Source organism: Pyxicephalus adspersus, chromosome 5 (assembly GCF_032062135.1).
Source record: "Pyxicephalus adspersus chromosome 5, UCB_Pads_2.0, whole genome shotgun sequence".
NCBI lineage: Eukaryota > Metazoa > Chordata > Amphibia > Anura > Pyxicephalidae > Pyxicephalus > Pyxicephalus adspersus.
This window is the reverse complement of record NC_092862.1, coordinates 73978826-74005540: the sequence shown is the minus strand read 5'-3', so window position 1 is coordinate 74005540 and position 26715 is coordinate 73978826. Positions and strand designations below refer to the sequence as shown.

Here is a 26715-nt window from a genome sequence, read left to right as displayed (position 1 = left end):
ATGTTACAGGTGTTTAAAATTGTTTCTGAAAAGGCTTGTCACTTTACTGCAACCAGCGAAAACAAATTATGAGACCTTTTGTGCATAGCTTAATCTGATATTTTATGGGTTTTATTTACTGTGTATAATGTACTGTATATATATATATATATATATATATATATATATATATATATATATATCATAAGTTCACATTTAACACAAAGGATTTAATGCATTATGTATTTTATAAAAAGAGCAGAGGTTCAAAAGTTAGTACAGCACCATCTAAAAAAGTGAGCAGAGTGTAATAAATATGATGGCAAATCATTCTTTGTGCACATTTTCAGGTTAAACTATAAAACTCTTTAATTAGGCTTTTTACAAAAAAAAACACCTTAGAAGATATGGGACATGTCCAGAATTCCACAAGCTATTTGCATGAAAATACTAAATATTCATATGCAAAACAGCATATTTTCAACTTTTTTTGTCAGACCCCTGCTAGCATTTTACTTTAGACTTGTTTGATTAATAGAAAATGTAAATTATGATTTTTTTTATCCTTTCCAAATTCTACCAGAAAGGTAATTGTAGTGTTCAAGCGGAATAAATTATTGAATAAAGTGTATACTATCTATTCCCAGTAAAACACCTTTTTGTTAAAACTAGCAATGATCAACAGGCATCTTTTAGTTTATATTCAAAATGAAATAATACAAAACCATATTATCAAAGTAAAGTAAGTATCAAAAAACAATATATGTATTACTTTATCTTGGGCAACAGCAATGTTGCATAAACAGGTTCATAGTAGAAATGTAAAAACTGATCTAGACCAGAAGTGGTTAAAGTATATCTATACTGAAAATGTTTTATTCTATTTATTTTAGCAGGAGGGAAGGGTTTGAACCCTTGTCAAGTTATCCTGTTTTAGGATGCTTCATTAGATAGATTGTCCCTCACTTACTGTTCTATGGCTAACTTTTTGCCAGACAGAAAGTGAGGGAAAATCTGTAATGGAAACAGAGAACTATTAAGAGATAACATATGTCTCAACATTCCCCTACTCATAGTAAAGTAAACAAAAAAAGACACATAACTACTAACATAAAAATGTAAATTATATAAATTTAATTTTGATAAAGTGTGAAAAGCCATTGTCTAGATGAAATCATTATTTCACCATTTAAAAAAAAGGTTTCTGAAACTGTGGGTAAGTATATAAAAAAAAACACGTCTCCGATAGCCTTGGTAAAATATTACTGGTCTAAACATACCATTATTTAATTTTTAGATTATATATCTATGGGGGTTTTGGTTCAGGTCAGAATTTTCAGCACATGGAATGAGGATCAATGTAATTCTATAAATATATAAAAAAAGTAAACATTGAGTAATCCTACTAGAGAAATGTATGAACATGATCATTTTAAAATACAGGTAGTCCCCGGGTAAAGGACATGCAACATATGGACGCCTCCTACATTTGAATGGGGCTTCCCTGCTGGCTCGTGTGCAGGACAGAGGCTTGAGGGGGGGAGGGGGACAGTTTGCATGACTTGCAGAAGAAATCTTTTGCTAAACACAGCTGAGGTTGTGGGTGATCTTAAGGACTGAGTTCTTCTGGAACCTCTTGTAACCCTTTAAGGACCAAGAGAAACTCTGCAGTTGTTTCTTTTTGCATATGAAAGCACAACTTGCTCCAGAAGTTAATGAATGTCTAGGCTCCATAAAGATTTATTTTTTTGCTTTGTGATTAACTGAGGTATTTATACAGTAACTGACACCACCCTGCCTAATAATATTTTGAGACAAACATCTGTCCTAATTGCATTTATTAAAATATTGTACCTGTTCCGACATACATACAACTTCAACTTAAGAACAAACCTACAGTCCCTATCTCGTATGTAACTACCTGTATACTGTCTATTGGACATGTGCACATGTAACAAGACATATGTGTGGTCATTATAATGTATTTTACAGTTTATATGTTTCAATACCTAAACAAATATGGATCTGGTCTAGCCTACATATTCAGTTTTGACTTGAAACTAACCTGATCAGTCATACTATGAAGAAAATACTAACATTAACAGAAATAGTAAGTAATAACAAAACCACTACATTAGAAAAATGCTGGCAAACTATTTTTAAAGATCACCACAGTACAGTATTGTCAATTAAATATTTGAGATAAAATATTCTGTGAAATTCTATCATGTAGGCATTGGTGTGCTGATTTATATACTAGCATGATTGAATGTTGTAGTACTCTTTATACTTTTCTTCTAGACAGGACCAGACAAACAAAAGAAAATTATAACTTCAAGGACCATAATTATAATCCTTTACCAAACCAGTGATATTGTCAGGATATGGACTCCTACACACCACGTCTATGACCAAATTGTATGATATAGTTATTTCATAATGCTTTATTTTTATGTATAAAATTATTATATCAAGGAAACAAAATATAAAGCATTTAAAATTTTATCTTTAGAAACTGCTTAGAAATAAGTCGCTAAATGTTTAAACGTAGAACACCGGAAAAGAATGACTAGCAGTGTATATTTTAGTCTCTTTATTAATATTCTTTCAGCCAAGGTAGAGACTTGAACATAGACTGAAGGATCATTTTGACGTTGATGTTTAAGGGGGAATATGATCATCCTGTATAAATTTATAAATGGTCCATATAGAGAACTCTCTTGCCAATTATTCACTTTAAATTCAATGGAAAGGACAAGAGGACACTCTTTGTGTCTGGAGGAAAAGAAGTTCCGGATAAGGAAGGTCTGTGAAAGTGGAAAAAGGAGGTAGTTTTAGTACATTCTATAGATTGTGTTAGGAAAAGATTGGATGCTTTTCCAGAAGCACAAAAATACATTTATATATTAAAATGTTATAGTAAAGACATCAGAGACTGTTGATCCAAGGAATATCTGATTTCCTCATGGGATTAGGAAAGATTTTTTTACCCTTGTTGATTCAAATTAAACAATGCTTTATAGGGGTTTTATGCCTTTTTCTGAATAAACTATGTCTATAGAGATTTATCTGGAATATGCTGGTTTGTAAGATGTTTATTTTCCTAGTGGATGAACTTTATGGACCTATGTCTTTTTTCAACCTATGTAACTATGAGTGTGGCCATCATTAGATATAATGGGGCCCTCTTAAATGTTTAGTCCAGTATTTCATCTGTGCTTAAAATACCTGGGTTAGACCCTGTATTTTTCTTTGTAGTCTGTGCCATACCTGGGGATATTCATCTATATGTCCCGGGCACCATTGTCACTGAAACAGAAAGTCAGCGGAAATAAATTTGTTGTCGAATTGTCATTAAAGACCAAGAGATAAATGCAAATATTCAATTGGGAACAAATATTCTGGTGAGGAATAAGAAGGGAATTATTTTTGAGGAAGATACCCTCTCTCATTCTCTCATAACCTGTACATTTTCAGCATTTAAAATGAAGAGAAATCCTAATAGCAGAACAATACCAGAAAAAAAAATACCCTGATAAGAGTTTTAAACCTTACTCACAAACCAAAACAGACAAAAATACATACTGCGGGGGGGGGGTAATTATACCTATAAAACAATGTTCCTTTTTGTCTTCATCTAGTTGACAAGTAAATGTTATATTTATTTGGTTGGACAAAAATCAATAGAGCTGCCTTGTTTCTACATTTATAGAAACAGATTAGATGTGAACCTAGAATTTCAAACCCATCAAGTCACCTTCTATTTACTATTCCTTAACTCATGGATAAGGACCACTATTGTAGCCATAAGTGTATTTTTTAAATCTCATTGGAACCAGCCTGAAAACAACTGGCAAAGAAATAAAAATAAAAAAGCTGTCATGTGTCGGCTCTGTGAATGAGGCCTATTGTGTTTTGAATTTAAATATGTCTTTTTGTTGTAGGATCATATTCAATAGAAACATGTGCAGGGAAAAAGCAGTATGCTATCACAGATAACCTATCAAACCTGTATAAATATAACCTGTCTAACCTATTCTCTCTCTAATTGCTGGCTTCAATTTTTATTCAAACAGTGTCTACAGGGACTTACTTATTAGATTATTTCAAACTAATGTCATGAATAAAACACAACAGCCATGTCAATATTTACCAAAAATGATGCCAAATAGATGCCATGTGTGAAAACCCCTATATGTAAACCCTATACAAAAGCTTGAAGAACCACCTTTAGAAGGAATAACTTGAAGTAGGTGCTTCTGTATAAATAAATCAGTCTCTAACACCCTTGTGAAGAAATGTTGTCCCACTCTTTTTGCTTCAGTTCATTGAAGTTTGTGAGCATTTGTTTATTTACAGTTCTCATAAGGTTTCATCCCAACATTTCTGTTTGATCTGGGCTTTGACAACATTTGCGACATTGCAACATCTGATTTTCTTTTTTTAGCCATTCCGTTGCACTTAGGATCATTGACCTGATGCATGACCTAAATTCAGCCAAACTTTATCTATTTCACAGATGGTCTCACATAGGGCCTGATTTATGAAAGCTCTCCAAAGCTGGAGAGAATACACTTTCAGATGTGAAGCTGGGTGATCCAGAAAACATGGAATGGATTTTTAAAAAAAACATTTGCTATTTGCTAGCAAACATTTGGAATCCTGGATCAGATCCATCCCAGGTTTGCTGGGATCCAGCTTCACTGATGAAAGTTTATTCTCTCCAGCCTTGGAGAGCTTTCATAAATCAGGGCCATTGAATCTAGAATACTTTAGTATACAGAGGAGTTAAATGGTTAATTCAATAACTGCAAGGTGCCCAGGTCACGTGCCTACAAAACAATCCCAAATCATTACCCCTCCACCACTGTGCTTGACAGTTGTTGCTGTGTATTACGGCTAAACATCTCCAGTTTGATCTGTCTGTTTAAAGCACATTGCTTTAGATGTCTTGCAGTTTATTCAGGTGCAACTTTGTAAACCCAAGCCATGAGGGCATGTTTTAAGAGAGAGGGGGCTTTCTCCTGGCAATCCTTAAAAACAAGCCATACTTTTTCGGTGTTTTTCTTATTGTACTGTCATGAACGTTAATATATATAACATGCCTACTAAGACCTGTAATGTCCAATATAGCTCTTGTTTTTTGCAACTTCTCTAGGCATTTTAAGCTGCGTACACACTTGCAATTTTTGTCGTTGGAAAGGATCTTTCACGATCCTTTCCAACGACAAGGGAGTGCACGATGCATGAACGGTGCTGTACATACAGCACCGTTCATGCTCTATGGAGAGGGGAGGGGGAGAGCGACGGAGCGGCACCCTGCTGCGCGGTCTCCCCCTTCCCTTTCATTAGGATCGGTTGTCGTCCATCGTCCGTGGATCCGGCAGGACGGTCGTTCGGACGATGGACGACACCGAATGTACACACAGCAGATTTTCGCTCGATGTTTGGCCGATGCCGATTATCGGGCGATAAAAATCTGCCGTGTGTACGTAGCTTTACAGTCTGGCCTTGGGATAAATTTGCTGTAATGTCCACCCGGTAAAGATTGGCAGCTGTCTTAAATGTTTTCAACTTGTAAAAAATCTTTCTCATTCTAGGATGATGGACTTCAAGTTGTTTGAAAATTGCCCTATAACCCTTCCCAGACTGAAGAGCAAAAAAAAAATGCTTTTCCAAAATTAATTATGCTTTTTTTTTCCTTTGCATTGGGTTAACATACATCCAAATAGCCCGGACCAGGAAACTACCAGAACCTCTGCTTTTATAGGGGTAGTCACAATGACTGATGTTCAGATAATGAAGTGTATTTGTTTAGCAGCAACTAGTGCCTACTTATCCTCTTTATTAGTATGAAAAATATACAGGTTCCCAATGTGTTTTTTCACACAGTGTGTCTACATTTTGACTTAGTCAAAATGGTAAATAATGACATGGTATACATATCCTGTGCTGTTTATAGTCTGAGGTTGCATCTATTTTACCTCAGAATGTCTAAGAACCAAATAAAAAAAATATTATTCCCTAATACACAAAAACATTAGAATTATAAAATGGTGTACTTTTTTTCTCATGTCACATAGACAAATGCTAGGCCTTCTGGAATAAAGTGCCCTTGACTGATAAACTAAACATAGAATCGCTTGGTCAGAGTAACCATAGACATGTTTGGCACAAATTGAATACAACATTTAAGATAAAGACCTTTTCAAATTGTAAAACCTGGTGGTAAAAATATTATGGGTTACTTTCCTGTTTCATGGCCTAGGATGCTTGCAGTAATTGAGCAACTAAGATTTTTGCATTATATCATATCATACGTGTGATGGATGAAAATGTGAGGTCACCTGTCCCACAGGTAAAGTCAACTCTAAATGGATCCTAAAATGTGAAGAGGAATGTCTCTTCCCTAACCCAAAATATAAAACTGTCTACATTAAACCAAATTTAAAATCCACTGAAATGTTGTTGGTATAACTCATAAAAAATTTCACAAAACTAATACTAGTAAGCAGGTTTGCAAAACAGCTGGAGGAAGTTTTGTTAAAGGGAGTGATAGCAGCCTGTGAGGCCAACATTGTACTTACATTTTGCTTTGTACACTATATACATTTTTGATAATTTATTGAAAAACTGTTTGCCTATTGACAATATTCAGCAAGTGAAGTAATTATGAAATAGTAATTTCTGGTCAGCATATTTATTTGAAGTCACTTTTTTAAAAAAAGCAGTAACTTTTAATTGTAGCAAAGACCTTGTTGCCAGTTCAAACTGAAAGTAAGAAGCTTAGCTTAGATATGTACTAAATATGTTTTGTCTTTGCCCAGGCATGCACTTTACATACTTAAACTATTGAATCTAACTAACTTGCAGTGTTACTATGCCATCTTTCATCCCTAACAGTACATATTTATTGATAGTTTGCAAACACTTTAAAATCTATTTTTCAGGAACAGGTACCTAGCGCTTGAAACAATTTGGACAACACAAGTGTATTTAGGTTATGTGACACCTACAATGGAAAACCCATTTGTTCAGGTTAAATTGGTATTCTCCATTTTTTGTTTTTTTCCCCCAATATACTGTATCAAATAAACACATCAAGACTTTGTTCAGATGTGAAATGGCGGTATGGTTACTGCTCAAATCCATGAACCATGTCTAGGGTCTCACCTGCAGTAGCCTATAGAAAATGAATTCAGGTAGTAGTAATTATTTCAATAACACCCACTGAAAAATATTCCAATTCTGGTTAATTATAAATCAGTGGATGGGGTGGCTCAGCAGCTAGCAAGGAGCCACCAGGGAATGCCCATTCCCACCACTCATTTGAACATAGCCTCTTTAATTTGGGCTGTGCTAAAAAAATATATAAACAAAATTATTATGAAAATGAAACAACTACCAAGAATGTGTTTCTTAATTATTTTACTTTTATTACTGTTGCACCATTTATACAATTACATATATTTTCAATGCATCCATTTTACATCTTCCGTATTTTTTTTTATTTTATTTTTTTTACCTTTTGTTTCAGTTTTGCTTTTTTTTGTTATTTTTTTATTAGTTACTTGCTTTCCAATGAGTTTTGTGTTGTGTCTGTGACATAGAATGGAAGAAAAACTGGAACTGCAAATCAACGCAGACTTTTTTTTTATTATTATTATTTCCACTGACCAATAAACAGAACTACAGGTGCACCCAACCACAGACATGCATTATTTCATCATGAGAAATCTAGGTAGACTAAGTAGGATGAGAATGTTGTTACTTCCAAAATATCTGGAGAGGAAAAAGAGACAGCTAAGTGGGATCTTGTTGGAAAAGTTTGGCCATTCACTGCATAAAAAAATTGACTGCAAATGAAAAAAAAACAACAAAATCTCTGAAAAAGGATTTGATTGCCTTGGCACAAGCCCTATGGGCAAATTTAGAGAAAATTTCTCCTACAATATTAGTGCAGGAGGGAAAACAAAAAGGTATCAACGTTGACCTTCCATTTTGTAGATGCTGCTCAGATGTACAAAAAATGCTCACAAACATCTATATAGCTAAACTTTTTTTTTCTTTAAATTTACTTAATTGACAGAGTTGGTGGAATGTTTATTTTGTACATTTTCGTCCCCCACAAAAATACTATTTGGATTTTTATATTGTTTCTGGGCATTACATGTATTTAATTCAAATCTAAATCAAGTTTGTTAGTATAGCTGAAAAAGTAATCAAAAACAAAGAAAAAAAACATAACTGAAGGTTGTTTTAAGTGGTTATTTCAAACAGGCTGTCCATCTTACTCTTGAACTGCTACGGTTTGATCAGAATTAGCTGCCGGGGTTTCAGTAGCTTTAACTTCATCAGCTGGTCCTGCAGGCTCAGAGGCCTTAGTAGAAGAACTAGGTGCTTCAGGTTCTGGAGACTTCACAGAAGATGGAGCAGGCTCACTGCTAGGTTTAGAGTCTGCAGCTGGAGCAGACTCAGTTTTGGCCTCTGGAACGGAGGGAGCCGCAGTCTTTTTGGCTTCCCCATCCTCCTTGCTCTTCTCCTCTACTTTACTAGGTGCTGGTGCTTCTGTAGGCTGGGAAACCTTTGCCTCAGTAGTAGGCTCAGAGACTTTAGAAGCTTCGCTACTGGCAGACACAGCGGGAGTTGCAGCCGCTGGTTCCTCTGGCTTAGATGCAGGGGGTTCCGCACTCTGAGGTTCTTCCTTGGCTTCAGAAGAAGCCTCTGTCTTCTCAGATTCTGTTTTTTGTACAGCCTCCTTATTAGCCGCATCCTTGTCTCCTTCTTTGTCCTCTGTTTTGTTCTCTGCCACCTGGGAATCTTTATCATTCTTCTCATCCTTATTTTCTTTTGCATCTGCATTTTCTACAACAGGCTGGGATTCCTCGTTGGTTTTGGTTGCCCCCTCTTCTTCTGTATTTGCTTCATCTGCCTTTTTGTCTTTGTCTTTTGATTTGTCATCATTTACATTGTATCCCTTCTTCTTCTTGCTCAACTTTCCTCCCATGTTTAAAGCCCTGGAAAAGAAAAAATGCACCCAAATGAAACTTTATTTCACAGAAGCTATAAAGACATGAAACAATGTTATAACAGATATGGCCAAACACTTTGTGATACCTTTAAAAATATCACACATTATAATAATATTGCAACATCTACTTAAAATTACATCTATTTATAATAATTATTTTATTTGAAGAGCAAATTCCCAGAGACCATAACTGAAGGTATGCACAGTGGCCAAACACAAGTCAAACCCATCAATAGCATATGCAATCCTGTAAAAAAAAGGCTGAATAATGGCGTTTTTGCCAGCTCAACCATACTAATTACGAAGGTAAATTAAATTGTTGTTTGGCACCCTTCTGAATGATAAAAATAGGAAAAGTATGCTGCCTAGGCGAAAAAAACTTGTACCAGAATCTTTTAAGGTCTGTAAATTAAGTGATTATTTTTCTTCAGGTTACAGTCCCAAATCAGTTTTAAACATCTATGTCTAGATGTATGAAAGCAAAATCAAACAGCAACTTGCAAAGTGCAAGTTTTAGGATACAGTCAAAGAACAATTCATAGCACGTCTGATGAACTGAACCATCATGCTACTTTACTGTCTAGTATAGCATTTAGGAGGTACTTATTGCAAATTCTGTATGAATATTTTTCACATCCCATCCTCTCTCATGTCCCCTAAAATAAAAACTGCAAACTAAAATATATCATACAGAAGCTATAGAGAGATGCATCAAAAGTCATCTAACTAAATATGTAAAAGTGTCCTCATTCTGCCACACAAAAACACTAAAGCAATCTTCTACAAAATCTTGGGCTGACTAACTGTCACATGCAATAAGTAGCAAAGCACAATTTTTTAATGTCAAGTGACAGGTAGGTTCAAGCATTTTAAACCTGATTTCACTACTTTAGGGGTTACTCTTGCGTAATAACCAAATCTAACAAAGTTAAGGAATGTGTATATACTTCACTATCAGAATATCTTGATTTTTTTTTAATAGTATTATCTCCAAGTGTAACTAAAAAAAAATTATTTTAAAATTAAATTTTCCAAACCAGAAAGCATAGAACATAAGCTTCACACATGGTGCAATTTAGTATTTGTCTTGTAGATGGCAAATACATAGTAAAAATGCTACATAATCTGCATATATATATATATATATATATATATATATATATATATATATATATATATATATATATAAAAATAAAACGTTGTTTGGAGGTGTTTACTAATGTGTGTTTACTAAATGGCACTAACATTGTACTTAGGAGACTATTTCAACATATAGATGCAAATGTGATTCTATATTCTCTAAATTGTGAAAAGTAAAGCACAATAAACAGAAATAATAAAAAAAAAACACCAATATGTGCAAATTTAGTCACTCTTCATGCAAGACTAAAGAAACTATCACACGAAAAACTCATATACAATTTTGTTTCCAACAACAATGACTGCGGTTACTGGGAGAAAACTGTCCACATGGTTTAGTTCTGTACATATTCGCCTCCCTCTATGATTCCATTTAGGTTTTGTGCACACATGGTCCTTCCAGCAAAGCTGTGGACCAAACACTGCAAGCAGAATTTGGTCCTTTGGAGAATTCACAGGGGAATTGGGTTATTTTACAAACCATTCCAACACTTATCACAAAGCTATCTATAAAGGCAATCTGCAAGTGAGCTGCTTTTTCAAGGAAAACACCTAGTAATCACCTGTGGTATTATGAGCAAAGTTGGAATATAGCAGGTAGTTTTAGGTTATAGGTCTGATAGTAGTGGTGGGTGACCATTTACTCCCCATCAGTCCTCCCACAAAGAGATTATGTTTACTATGGCGTCCCAATAATGATAATGAAAATTTTTTTAAAAGCCATGAACTCTGTGTCCTGTCAAATTTCACCCGGCCACACCTAGTCCGCCCCACTGTGTTATGGTCTCTTTTGCCTCCCTCCCACTGTGAGCTGTAGTGTTTGGTAGGTAAAGTGTGAAATGCAAATGAAGAACAAATTTGCCTAGTCAGGAAAGGTAAAGTAAGATCTTTTACAAGGCTTGTGTATCACATAATACCTAAATTTGGTACTTGTTCAGACTTTCCTGTAGCAGATGTTAGTTGCTTCAAGTGCACTGGATTGTCTGCTACAATTTAGTTCACATAGTACTGAAGTTATGTACAACTTTCTATGATATATTGTAAAGTAATATATTTTTATAGGTTGTGTATCTATGGTTGGTAGTGTAAATATTTCTAGCACACAGCTTGATGAATTTATTAAAATAGACCCGTTGCTTTGCAGTTTATGTTATGTATTATATTATGCTCATATGGTATGTATTTAATACAAGCACAGACGCTGTTTTGCATGCATGAGTGCAGTCAGATCCGCTCATAATAGCAACTAAATATTTTACAGTATGTCAGAAAGTCTCCCAGCCAGCTAGATGGTCTTGACTTTTAGTGTAAAGCACCAGGCCATTTATCTCCAACCATAATTCTAGGATATAGATTTCTACTATATTAGCAAAAATATAGCGACATCATTTAACCCGTAATGGGCCCAAGAAAGTAAAGATACTCTACAGTAATATAATAAACACATTATTTTTGTGACGACTCGATATTTAATAAGCAATGATCTTTACACCAGAACAATAAACACAAGTATTGAAACACACGCACCAAATAATACCTAGAAAACATTCCAAATGTGTCTACCAGTCTGACACTGAAAGAGGTGGTTTAGAAAATACATAACAGTCTTGGCTGGGCCAGTGGCAGTAAGAAAGCATAGAGAGCAAAAAAAGAAGAGGATGATACAGGAAGCATGGAAGTTTGGGAGGTTCTGCAAAACCCCTAGTAAACGTGGTCTAACCAGAAATCAGGCTCTACCTGCAGGTCATTTATACGGCTTGCCAGGATTACATAGAAAATCAAATACTGAAATCCAGGATGTTTCACAGTGCCTTTTACAGAAACTGACAAATAGAACTCAGTTGTCCAGTAAACGAAGGAATGAAATGTATAGAATGTATAGAAATTAAAAATATTCTAAATCAAAGTTTATGTATGACTGCTTGCTATATATTACTGTACTGGGAATAATTTTTACACTGAACATTGCAAATTACATTTTAAAAGGTATAAAAGATAATAAGCAGGTCACCTTCAAATCAACCCGTAAATGTTTTCATGACAAACATTTTGTATTGCTGTGCATCTTAAGATCTGGGCACTCCTGCTAGATTGTACAGTCATTCACCACTATTCATAAGCTGGGTACACACGTGCAATAATTGTCGTTGGAAAGGTTCTTTCATGATCCTTTCCAACGACTAAGCACTGCACGATGCATGAACGAGTGCTGTACATACAGCACCGCTCTGTTCTATAGAGAGGGGAGGGGGAGAAAGACAGGAGGGCACCCCGATGTGCTCTCTCCGCCTTCACTTCCATTACGATTGCTCGTCGTCCATCGTCTGTGGATCCGCCAGGACGGCCGTTCGGACGATAGATGACAGGCGCTGTACACACACCAGATTCTCGTCCGATATTGGCCCTGAGCCGATTATCGGACAGGAAGCATTGCAAGTGTGTACTTGGCCCTAGTCTTTAAGATTCCTAATGTTCCTTTAAAGGTTATTATGGGTTTCTGTGGGAGCTGTGGCTGACTGACCTGCCATAAATGGTACCTGCATAGTTCTGGGGCCAACAACACTTGGGAAACCAGCTGCATAAATCCTCTTGCGAGTCTATAAAGGTAGCATTCTCCCCACTGGCAACCAAATTAAAATGGTATTTTTCCTATTGATTCATTATAGCAGGAGTTCCCTACTAAAGGGTTTCTTAGGTAAAAAGGTTGAAAAGGCTGGTAAACTAAACAGTGTCCCTCTTCCCTAACTTCATATGTTAGAAGAAATGATACTCTCATCTTCTCATCAGAATAAAGTGCTCACAATCTTCCCTGTAGATGGAATTAATAAAGGTATCTGCAGATTGTATTTTCCAAATATTACTAGAGTTGTAATAATGATTATGCCATTCTCAAGCTTACTCATATAGTATCTGTTTAGTAAATGATTTTTTGTTGTATGAAACATTCAACACAGCTCTGCTAATTCCCAGAAAACTGAATGAGGCACAGATCATAAGTGAACTCAGCAGAGAGTCATTCATATTATTGACAAGATCAGGTGATCTCCAGTCTGCAGGGCCTGTCCATGTGATTCTGACCTTATGACCACCAATACCAGTTAATGAGTAACTACCTTTGAAACAACTACAGTGTACAATTTAGAAAATCTGAAATGCACGTAGTCTGGTTTTAAATAATTACTCCAATAATCAGAAGCAGAGTGAGACATGTGATTCATGTGATGGATTAGGCCAAAAAGTTCAACAAAGCGCAGAACTACTAGTTGGCATTATGAACACACAATCAGCATTTGTACAGGCAGCTGGCTACAAACAGGGAGAAGCTTGAATTGTTGCAGAACCATTGAAAAGATCATAATCCTCCATGACACATGATTGAATAATCTGCTCTGCTGGAGGAATTACAATTGAAATCCAGAATAGTCATAGCCTTACAGTGAACAGCCAGGTTTAACCAGTAATAAAATTGTACATTTTTGTTTACACCTATAATTGTATGTATAGTTTGTTTCTCTATTCTGTTTTATACAGTAAAAATACAAGGCGAAACAGTAATGTTAAGGTGCATTAATCCATAGCAGCCAAGCGTGAATTGGCAGTTACAAACTACATAAAAGTCATGAAAGTTATTAGTGAATAAACAGGCCCATAGTGGAAATAATAAGTGGTATACAGGCCCATAGTGGATCAATAAGTGGTATACAATTACATGAGCTGACGTGGTTACAGTAAACTAACAGATAAATGAGCCATTCTGAATCAACTTGAGTTGGTTTCTCCTCTTTCTGGTGGAGGTTGAACCCAAACCAACCAAAAACGTTGGAAAGCTATTCCCAGTGTCCAAGTGACCTGCCAGCCTGCATATTGGGGGAGGTGAAAAATCCTGCAGCAATCCTGTTGATTAATGTAAATGATAAGTATTACCTTGAACTGAACTTTTTACATTTAAAAAACAACTGTATAACTGTGCTTGTTTGTAGCTCTGCACTTATCTATACTCTCAATGCTTCTGGATTTCGGTTCACAGAGGTTTTGCATTTGCCTGCCACCTACTTCCTCAAGGACACATGGTTTCGACTGTAATGCAGGGATGTTGGGAAATCCAGTCTGGTATCTATTTTTCTTCCTACTTTAGGTGTCACATGGTCAGATCTGATTTACCTTTCCACTATCTGAATCTAGATCTTAGAAGAAATCAGCTGCAGCATAGCGTGAAAGTACATTTAACCCATAAAACATGTATTCTGTCTACCAGATTCATTCTTTATATTGTATTCACTTACCAACCTGAATTTAGTTGGACTTCAACACCTAACCAGGGCAAGCAAAGTACTTCCTTGCATTCACAAACATTCACATGCTTTACCAAGGCAAAAATATAGCAGACAGTACATGTAGCATAGACCTAAATATTTCCAGATGAAGGAGCTGTTGCAGACTCTTCCTTTATCAATCATGCTTTCAGAAAATGTGAGTGTTTATGTGTAAATAAATATATATACACACACACTTTCACATACATAGGCTCACACAGAATACTGAAGTTCCTGCTTCATTTATATTTTGTGTACACACACACACATACACTACTGAACAAAACTTATATAAAACAGAAACGTCACCTTCAGCCACTGTTCTGAAAGTCTTCATAGGGTAAATATTAGTTCAGCATATTTACCTAAAGCCTGAAATAAAATTGTTTGTTTTACTATTTCTCTTTACACTGTAGATTTGAACCTTATGCCAGTCTATTGCACTTTCTTCCTCAAGCATATTAACCTCAACAATATGAGCCATTGTTTAAGACCATGGCAAGGAATGGGATGAAAGAGCTTAGAACAGCTGACCTGAAAAAAAATTCTCACAAAGAAGGATTTAACGAGGTAAAGCATTAGGAGAAAATGTAAAATGTGTTTATGTGCATGTCATTTGCAAATAATCCTGCATATTTTATCCTAAACTTAAATAGGTGCACCTTGACAAGGACACATGCAACATGTAATTGCTTCCATGCATATTTATTAGCTTTATATGAAAATATGAATACTAAACTAATAACCTAATAAATAGAAAATTAATAAACTAAAACCAATACTACAAATTTGTGGGTACCATGGTAAATGGCAGAACTATAGGGGGCACACCTGTACTTTCAGAATGTCTAGTATCAGGATGGTCACTATGTGAAACACAGACAGGGATCATTACCAGAAAGATCTGAAATGTTGAAAAAGAAGGAAATGTACCGTAGAGAGCATCAAACCAAGTGGTACTATAACAGCATACTACCTTCCAACAGATGATGTAAGAATACAAATCTGTATGTTCCCAGAGAAAGCTTCCTTTAAAGAGTTGTACTTTACTTCTGGAATAGTGGAATGAAACTTCTGCTGCCTGATACAATCATGCCTTCATCCATCAACCTATGTGCAATAAAACATGTTTTTTGCCAGTGTAGTCACATAAAGCTTTATGTAGAGGGCTGGAATATCTTACTGCAACCATAAATGGGATGTAGATGGAGAAGGAACTTCTTGTAAGACATTATCACATACCTTATTCTAAGAATAGATTGTTTTGAGGATAATTCAGCAATGTTGAGCTTGTGGTTTTAATGTCATTTTTTTTTACAAAGCAACCCTTGAACCCTTGGGCTCTGGCTATACATGGGGCCACAACTTCAGCCCACGTAGAGATACACACTAGACTTACAAATATGGGACAGTGCTTAAAGTTATTACTGTCTACTAAAGCTGGACATACCTAAACTTTCAAATAAAATCAGAATAAACCTTTCCAAGTGCACCAAAAACAAAAGGTTGTACAGTTTGTTTTCTTTAGAAACAGTCATAGCATATGTAGAACAGTCTGTCCCCTACCAGAATGCTACAGAAGAGGATTTGTGCTGTGTGGAAGCAGTGGCCCCTCTACACAAGTGTAATTTTGCCTAGTTACTTTTGTAGGCTAAAGGAGAGCCAGACTAAAGTTTCAGTAAGAGGAGACGGGTACTCCTGAGCACACAAGAGAGTATTTATTTAAAATGGAGTAGGGTACTATGCTGACATTGGAGCAATAAGTAACCTCATTGAAAGCTTATATAAGGAGCCTTGCTTCAAACCAACTGACCAAACAAACCAGTTCCAAAATGGTTTTTAAAACACTTATACAAAACAAGAAAAATTGCAGCTGGTTATCCTTTTGTGCCAATCATCTGTATTAAAGTTACTTTTTTAGTTAATATTCCTACTTTACCAACAAAGCAATAAGTGGAGTAAGAAGATTGTAGTACTAAACATATGAACCTACACGTAGAATCTGAGCAGTAAATTGTATTCTAAAAATCGTGTTACTCCTTATAATAAAATAAATCAGCCCGCTAATGCTTGAAAAAAATCACTTTGCAATGAACTTAGCCTGCTGAAACTGCCAAATATTTATTTATAGATAGGTTAAATTAAATGTGACATTTGTGCACAATCAGAATTGTTAGTGGGCAGATAAGAAATGCAATCAAAATAAATCCAAGCCAGTAATTTTAGATAAAGCGTTTTAGTGTTCTCGTGTAACCTGTAGCAGGATCTCAACTTATGTAAGTATAGTTTTTATAAATTAAAGCTTTACAAGCCAAAATCCATCCGAACATGGAGTGTAAAAGATTTTCTGCTGTGAATTGCTACTAAAACAATGAACGATTCATATAGTCTTGCAGTTTTGGCAATCAAACAGTCTTGGCCAGGCTTCCACTGGACAAGCAAATTTAATTAGCACTTTGGACATATGAAAAGGCCATGGCACAGCCTCCTGGATTTAGCATCTGAGTGATTCAGAAGCACACAGATGAACAGTTCACAGGCCAGGTTCAATAGCCTGAATGTTATCAGTAAAGACAGGAAATAGTGCACATCAATTACTGTATGTAGACTCCACAAGATACCATGTCTGAAAATGCCAACATTTGGAGTTCCTGTTGGCTAAGGCCCAACTATGGAAACTTATGGAAATCCAGTTAAAACAAATGCATTCTCAGTGAATATCTCAATATTGCTTGGCAATATTCTTTCTTTTGTCATTTAAAGAACCACTCACCACTCCCCGACTTTTATGTACTATTGGTATTTTACATCCAAAACAGAATAACACTTGTTAATATATTTGATCCCCATACAAACAAATGAAGTCAAACTAGCAGTTAACCAATCTTACTCACACATTAGATATTCAAGGAATATATGTGGTCTAGAATGAAGACATAAGGTAATAATAACACCCTTCATTATATATCCTTCTATAACTACAGAACATGTTATACTATTGAGAACTGCTCTGACACACAATACTACTGGATCTGTTTAGTAAAGCATTGTAAAGATTTCAAAAATTATGTAAGAAATATGGATTTAATTTATAGGTGACAACTTTTTGTTACTTGATAAGACTGAGTTAAGCTTGCCAAATACAGTAGATATTACTACATTCAGGAAATACATTTCCTTAGAACAGTTAACAAACCATAAGAAAACGAATAATATCTATCCTGTAGGTGGATATAAAATAAGAATATCTATGCTGTAAGAGGATACACAAAAGATGAACATACAATAAAAGTGCTAATAAGGGTGGCTAATGTGTGAGAGCAATTATATTTGTGGCTAAATGATACCAAAAGTAGGCATAATATTTAACTATAAAAAAAAGTGAACTCTCCACCTCCACCCACCACAGCTATAAAAAAAAAAAAAACTCAACAAGTGTTCTAATCACACATGCAACTAAAAGGAAAACCATTATGATGTAGGGATTTTTGAGGTTTATTACAGTTTTAAACAGGGTAGGACATAGCTAGGACAAAAACATTTTGTGAGCAGGACAGAAAGGAGCAGTTCTGGGTTTTAAGAAAACTAAAAAAAGGTAAATTAGACACCCTGGAGTACAGTGTGCAAAGAACCTTTTGAGGATGTTCCATAGGACAGTGGTCACCAACCTTTTGGTGCTCACAGACCACTAAATCTAGGGACTCCAGACCACGCATGCGCAGAGAGCTGTGTGTCACAAAAAGGGGAGGAAACTTCCCCCAGAATGACGTCATAATGCCAGATCTGAGCCTGCGATGGGAGGGTGCGCAGTTTGTGTCCAGAGACACAACCTGCCCACTGCTCTGAGCCCTCAAGCGGGCTCCTTCTTCTTACCGGCCAGAGCCGCAGACCACCGATGGTCTCCGTACTCTTGCCGCCCAGCTGTCAGATGGACTGGGGACACCTGCCATAAGAAATCTCACTTCACTCTCACTTCTGTTCACATATGAGGCAGTATTACTCTGTTCTGACGCAGACTTTTGTCAATCTAGTCCCAGGATCTACTTCATTGTAGTCAATGTAGTTAATGTAGTCTGTACTGGCTGTGCAGTCTCTTTAGCTAACCTGTTGTGCTTTGATAACTCTTTGGCAAGTCAATATTCAAATATGAAACTAAGACATTTATTCACCACATAAGAGTTTAAAACTCCATAAAAATATAAAGACAACAAGGTTTTTTTTTTAATTCTCTGTCCACACCAGGTAAATGTTAAACTACATACACATTGTGTAAAAGGTGCTGTGCCCCCTTGTGACACTGTTCTTATTTTCCCATTTTTCTTTTTTGTCCCTGTAGTTCAAGCACAAAAACCCCACTTTCCATATAGTCTGAAAACAGACCTTAACAAAACTCTAAAAATGACAGGTAATGCTTAAAAGTCAACAGTCTATCATTGGAAAAATCTAAATAAAAACAATATTGTTAATGGGACATTATAATGAAGGAATCTAATATTCTGCATACAAGTACCAAAAGCCTCATTCCAACTAGAAAGTATTATGTTGGGGGATGAGGTGAGTTGCTTTGTTCCCTTGTTGTATACAAGTTATTTTAGGTACCTTATATGTTAAAAATCCTCGGTTAAGATATGACAATGTATTATGTTAATATACTATTAAAAATAATGATAATTAGCAAAGCCTAATTTAGGAGCTATTTAGTCAGAAATTGAAAAATGTTTTGAGGTCAACAATTTTTTTTATCGGTTAGTCATCTGCAATTTTTTCATTAAAACCAGTATTTACTAGATTGTTAACATCTATTATGCACTGTATTATGTTTGTTTTATCATGCTTTGTGTATATTGTTATTATAGCAAAGCCACTGCACAACAGAAACCACTAAGGTATTGTCTGTTTTCGCTTTTTACCTGTGGGAAGCACATAAAGCAACTTGTACTATTTGCACACATCATTACAATGTAAACACACCAGCATCACAAAAAAATTAAAAGATAGTGCTTTCACATTGCGTCTATGGAGTACCTTCCTTAATCTGGTATAAGTGGTTGTTATAACTAGATTTAGAAATGCTGCAGTTTTAAGAATATTAAACTAGTAGTTCAGTCACAGGAGTCTGTAAGAAACAGAACAAAATAACTTTTTATGCAAGAAATATGAAGAAAGTCAAATGTCTTATGTATAATCTACTATAAAACTAGATACAAAAACCAAACAAAACTAATCAAACAATACAGTTTTTATATGAGAATTGGCAGCAAGCACACAGCACAAACTCAAACTAAAAAATGAAAAGGAAAAGACGACTGTATGGAAAAGGCATGGGAAAGGGCAACATGGCAGAGCAAGAGATATGCTATAGCTGTGCTCAGAGAGATAAACCCAATTTAGTTTCTGAAAACTTTAATGCCTTGCATTCCAAACTACATGAGTTATGATTCCTGTTAATAACATCAGTGGCCAGTCCTATGAAGGACCACAGCATAGGAGATATTTTAGATTTTAGAACACAATTTATAAGCTTATTCAGATACAAGCGGTATATACCCTTGTTTAGTTTAATGTGCTTAGTTTTTATTTGTTGAAAGTAATTGTTCATTAAAGTAGTACTGCATACAAAAAACAAATGCATATATCCTAATGCATTACCAGCCAATGGCTTTGTAAGGGTTTACAGCCAATCATGTGATTTACACAACTCTACAACACTACATATCCAAGCATAGCATGCCAAGCAATGCATCTTCTGGGGTTTGTTGTCTGGTCTGCTCACTGTTCAGTGAATGAACATCATCACCACTGTCAAAGTAGCACTGGGGGGGTACCAAGTCAACTTCTAGGTTACATACTGTGTACCAACCTGGTCCCACAGAAGCTGCACGTAAAATGGTAAACATTAAGTTTCTGCAGTGTGTTTAGTTGTTAATCTGGAGTTCTACCCAAAATACTATAATATATTGCAGATATAACGTTTGTTACTTTTGACACTAATATTGCTCTCCAGCTAAATAAAGTAGTGTAGAGGAGGTTTTAACTTGCTTCACTGCAAGTTTTCATGATTTTCTTATGTGTATTTGGCATTCTCGTAATGCCAAATACACAGTAATCCTTATGTTGCCATATCATATGAGGACATTCTACATATGCAACACCCCCAACACCCTTGTTATTTTTAGGAAGTAGGATTTTAAGAACTCACATGAGTAAAAAGACCACAGGCGAGAGCCTGACTACCTTGTACCACCTTTAGTCTTCCATAGTGTCAGTCCACAAATGGTCCAGTGATAAAACAGCCTGCATCATTTATGTATTATTATGAATTTATTTGGTGCCAACATATTACACATTACTTTACAGAGTCAATAGTCTTCAACTAAGTATTACTAAATATGAAATTTTTAATTCCCCCAGTTACAATTTAACTGTAACATTATTTTATAAACCACTTTGCAAGTACCCATTTGTACCTGAATGATTTTAAAACATTTTGAGCTTGTATTATTATTTATACTCGAGTCCACTTTTTCAAAGGATAAGGAAAAATAAGGGTGAAGTGAACCTGGAGTGACTTACCTGACATGTCCCAGAATTTTAATTAGCATACAACATAAAACATGGTAGCCACCGGGTATGCAAGGTCTAATCAAAATGTAAAAAACACTGAAAGTCTTGAAAGTTGTAAAAGTTACCCAATAAACTTCAGTGTCACAGCAAACTAATGAGAAATTAGAAAGTTTCACTGGAGTCTTTCAAATTTCCACACAAACCTATTTGTTATAAACTAATATTCTGTTATATAAACACTATCCTTTCAGAATTTTGGGGTATGAGGAGGCTGTTGGGAGGCAGCCTGTCTGAACAGCCCAATGTTGAGTGCACCCAATGTCTCCCTGACGTGCTTATTTCTCAGTAATACTGAGAAATGCCCACTGCTGGAAAAGATTAAAAAAAATATATAAATAAATAATAAAAGGAGGTTCGTGTCTTACATGGCAGTCCTTATTTTTTCAGGAAAATAAACCTCGAGTTGGATTTAGAAAACCTTTATAGAGGTTGCTATTGCTGATCTTCATATCGTAAAATGCCATTTACCTTGTTTTTTTATGACCCTTCAATTTTGGAATGTCTGAAACAGAACTATTGGGTAGAAAAGACGTCTGACTTTTTTTAGATGTATATATTTATTTAGGAAAGCACTGAAGCCAAAGATCAGCACAACGGTCAGACAAGTAGGACTACTAATGTCAGTATTGGCAGCCTGTTCATCTCTTAAGACAAGTTTCCACTGAAAGATAATGAATCTCTCAAGTGTTAACTTATTCCTATAGCAAGTAAGTTTTTCTCATAGCAAGCTTGGCCAACTGTAAATTTATATCACTTTGCAAAAATGTAAGTTTAGAACATTTAAACTTTTTCAGTTGCACATTATTTAGGTTTTTCCAATACTGAACATGTACAGGTAACACTATAATTGACATTTAGTGGCTCTCATTGAACATATTGAATACAAAACAGGAGCCCATTGGTAAAACATACTTGGTTTAGGGGCTCTTGAACCGTGCTACTTTCCAGAAAACCATTTGGAACTCATTAAATGACTTGAACTGTGTCTGGAAATGGATGAATCCAACCTATTTGGCAGCTAAAAACACGAAATATGCCAAACTAGTTCATCTTTCCTTGTGACAGACAAATATCGCCTCACTGAGTTTCCACAATGCATTATCAGTAGGATCTGGCAAAGTAACATTCTGTAGACATTGAAAGGCTATAGTTAACCTTTTGTGTACTCTAATATAAATCGTATACTGGAATGCACAGACACTTTCTCCCATGACTCATTTTCAAGTACTTCAACTTGGGATACTTGATTCCAACGAGTATTTCCTCAACAATCATTTTTTATTTTTTTTTTGGGGGGGGGGGGGATAAAGTAGGAAATATATGTTTTCACTTGGGGTGCTTTAAGTATTTCTGCAAGATTTGCAAAGTAATCGTGTATGAAACTTTGCCTCTGTGCAGGAGCTTGCTGACCAGTCCCTTCTTCCCTCTCTCCTTATACTGGGTGACTGGTCTTCTATCTACTTCTCTTCTGTAGTTATCTGCAGGCAGCATGTACTGGGTGGGCCTGTTGGATCCCTGCTACAACTCTACACTGTGCACAGACTATGTGCAGTACAGGGATGCCTTTACTATAACTTTCACAATGCAATATCTAGGTTTGCAAAAGTCATTTGGTACATACAACAAAACGTTTCCAACATTTCATTTATGGTAAAATGATAAGGGCAAATCTCTTAAACAGAGCAGAGCACAGCACAGCACAGCTGTAAAACCAGCCAAATATTGCAATCCTTCTCCATGCTATTGTTTGATTATAGGTACATCTTACTGTAGATGTAAACTCTTTTGGCTACGTTAGTGTTTTGTTGTTGGAATAGATCTTTCACGATCCTTTCCAACAACAAAAGACTGAAAGATGCATGAACCAGCGCTGACGTGTGTACGTAGCCAAAGTCTAAACATGCATATTTACATTAGCACATTTTTATTTAATGTAACACTTGAAATAAATACTAAATATGTCTCATTAAAGTCTCCTTTGTCTCTCTTTAGTGTTGGTCAAGTGACTGCTATATCCCCTCTCACTCCAGTGCTAGGAGGGCTAGGGGGCAGAGAATATCAATTAACCAACAATTTTGATGAGGAGCATGCCCGGGAGGCATGTTAGAATGGGATATTACAAAAATCGTAAATAAAAGGAAAAGCTCTGTATTATAGATGGGACTGGGAGGGTCACTAGGTATTTAGTCTTGGATGTCATGCATGCATAGTTTTGAAGCCTAACTACATGTCCTAAATTTTAGGAGTTTATATGTGCAATATTGAAGAAGATAGATTGTAAGCTCTTCGGGGTAGGGTCCTCTCCTCCTGTATCACTGTCTGTGTTCGTCTGTCATCTGCAACCCCTATTTAATGTACAGCGCTGCGTAATATGTTGGTGCTATATAAATCCTGTTTATTAATAGTAATATTAATAATAATAATCATAATAAAAATAGACTTTGTTACATCCCTTAAGCGAAAAGCTGACAGGTGTCAATGCAGCAATAAAGTTTGGTATGGAGGGTAATGAATCATTTCAGAACCACTACTGCTAATGTGTGCTGGATGCCACTCAGAATGAATGACACTGCACCGAACCAACACGTTATATGTGTCAGTAGGTCATAAGGACATATGGACAGAAGCCTGGCAAGCAGATCATATCCCTAAAGTTCCAGGGATATACAAAAAGTTGGCAGAAGACTCTATCCACATAGTTTAACAGAAAGATCATATTTAAATATAGTGACTTCTTCATTGAGAAACACCTAGTACATTATATTTTGGTATGTAACACTCTGTTTCTGAAATTTATGTCTGCCTTATTTATCCATAGTCTTAGTTTTTATGACAGAAAAGGGTTAAAACATTTCTACTGACCATCACTGAAATAGGCTTGTTCATTGTAACCCAATTCCCATGAAGTTTAATCTCTAGGTGTGTCCAAGCAAACTGCACATGAACACTCTTTATCCCCACCTAGATTTGATAGCATTCTGAAACCTAAATACACAGGTGGCCAGTGACATAATAAAATTATCATTGCAAATAGTTACCCTGGCATATTCAAAAATGCACTGGGCAATGCAAACAGAGGCAAGCCATTCTCATCTCCTTCCAGTTGCTACTGGCACAATGAAACGGCATTTGCTGCACAAACAGGATTTGAAGCATATCAGCCTTTCAAGTATCGTGCTGTGAATTTCCACAAATGATGCCAAGGTAGAAGCCAAGGGCTATATGATACATGTACAATTACACTCTTGTACTAAGCATAGCTTTTGTTTTGTGGACTTTTTTTTTTGCTTACAAAGGGAAAAAAAAAGGAAAAAATATAAAAACGGTACTATGAAACAATATTGCATCAAAATAAAATACTAGCTGTTACTAGAACTCTAAAATAAAAAAACATAAAATAGGTGTCATATGAAAGGATTTAAAAATGGCATTCAGAATGGTCAACCTATTTTATTCATAATTAAGCCATCTGTAAATATAACAGGCAAGGATTGGCAAGTCAAGCATTCGGTTTGTAGAGAAAACAATGACATTGGTTATCTAAATACCCTAATAAGTAACATGTAGTGAACTTTTTTGGGGTGTGCAGGTAAACTAAGACCGGGCAAGAAAGTCTAATTTGCCACATATGTGAGCCAGTTATGGACATGGTAGGTATGTATGGCTAAATGTGGTTATTAACAGACTTTTTTCAAATTAAATATCAGTGCTTATATCAGCACATGGTCTAAATCACTCAGTTCTTGACCTGATTTTGCCAAGCAATGAAGGCACCTTTATATCACACCTTCATATCTTCCGTAGTGTAATATATATATATAATATTAAATGTACGTTTGTCAGGAAAATGTGATAGGGTCCTATTAGGAATGAATTGCATTACATCATACAAACATAAGAAGCTTGCATTACTGCAGAGCAAGAGTGTGAACTCAGCCTTGCCCCAGGTATATTATTTGAATATGAGTAAATACAACTAATTATACAGAGCAATTTTAACTTCAGACATGAAAACTGGAAGTCACAGGCAGTAAACTTAACCTAATTTAGGAATCTGATGTGTTATAAGTCTGCCTTACAGCCTAATATATCTATATGTATATTCTATATGTATATTCTGAGATTTGTTATGTATGCAATGACCAAAAGAAAAATTAAACATGCTGGCATTCTAAAAAAATATTTAAAAACAACTATAAGAGTTAAGAGTCTATCTTCCAAAACATGGGTTGCACACCATAATTTCTCTCATGACAGGTTTATTGTAAGCACACAGCCCTGTGATTTCATGCAGCATCCAGTAGCAGTATAATAGATCATACTAAGTGCTCAGTGACTTTACACATGACATCACAGGATTATATCATGCCAACTTTTATTAAATATCTACCCTGTTGGGGTTTCTCTGGACAATTTCAAGAACTGTGAACATCTAAGGTGGGGTTCTTCACCTTTTTACAATTACAGATGCCCAATAGATTATAAAATGGGCTATAGGGACACATTGGGCAGGCTGTTGAAAACAACACAATTAGACACTAGTAGGACTTCAAAAGAGATGTTACATCACATAAGGATGGCAAAAAATAGAACAGCACCAGCATCCTATTTAATCTAAAAGCATATATATTGCTTGCTGCACCTAATGAAATATGTTTGTTCATATTTTGGTGACAATGTTACTCATACCTCATATGACACACTTGGATTTTTAGGTTTATAAAGTAATAAATCATATTCCAAATGTTTTAATTAGGTGTTCAGTGTTTAAATTATTCAGAGGTCCTGTCCCATGCCCCCATTATTTGGTTCACATAACCCCAAGAAGTACGGGTACATTCAGTTAAGAAGGTTGAACAGTTTGTCACAAAGGAGTAGGCCATACAAATTGCCTCTTCCTAATTAGGATAATTAGTAACTGTCAGGATCTTGTCTCTAGAAAATAGTCACAGAAAAACATAATCTCTTTAAAGCTTTACATGAGTTTCCATGTCGCATGCAGACACTATGGCCAATGCATTTCAGCATCTGACAAGCACCAGTAGATCAATTAAATTTTGGATGAGTATGAATAATGGTTAGGGTTCTTTTGGCTTACGATTGGTCGGAGGAAGCCATGATGCATTATAAAACTACATTTTTGGTTTCCTTCATTGAGTTCATCCTTGAGAAGATCCTTTCCAGTAAAGTTTGGTAAAGCCCCCACGGTTGGAACGTGCTCTTCACAGAAAAGTGCAAATCTAAGAGCAGAAGTATCTAACCAGCCTGGATATCCAACCAAATACCTTTGGCTGGAGTGTCAAGCCTGATCACCTTTATATGCCTATCCTTATGAACGTTCCTGTGGATAAGAGAGAGTAAATCCCTAACAATATTCCAACATGAAGTGGGCAGTGGGATAAAAATAACACAAACAGTTCCTGAAAGTACATAAAATCAAAAAAAGTTGTGAACCCTTCCGAACTAAATTTCTGCACCTAAAGTGTCTATCAATGAGGAAGCAGCAGTCAGTCACATGTTCATTGGTTCATGTAATGGCATGTGGTGACTGACAGTTCTCACTTCCTTTGTGAAAATGCAAGCTTTCTGCTTTAAGATGGCAAAAAGTATTTAATAGTTTGTGCTACC

At 35.8% G+C, this 26715-nt stretch overlaps 1 protein-coding gene across 2 annotated transcripts in view; it reads right to left on the bottom strand.

The window, feature by feature from the left end:
* Positions 1 to 7392: 7392 nt before the first annotated feature.
* Positions 7393 to 26715, bottom strand: part of BASP1 (brain abundant membrane attached signal protein 1) — a 42718-nt gene continuing 23395 nt past the window's right edge. For both annotated transcript variants that reach the window (XM_072411865.1, XM_072411864.1), the window contains exon 2: positions 7393 to 8996. In XM_072411865.1, coding sequence (XP_072267966.1) covers positions 8270 to 8986 — 717 coding nt within the window. In that variant the 5' untranslated portion in view covers positions 8987 to 8996 and the 3' untranslated portion in view covers positions 7393 to 8269. The remainder of the gene's footprint in view (positions 8997 to 26715) is intronic.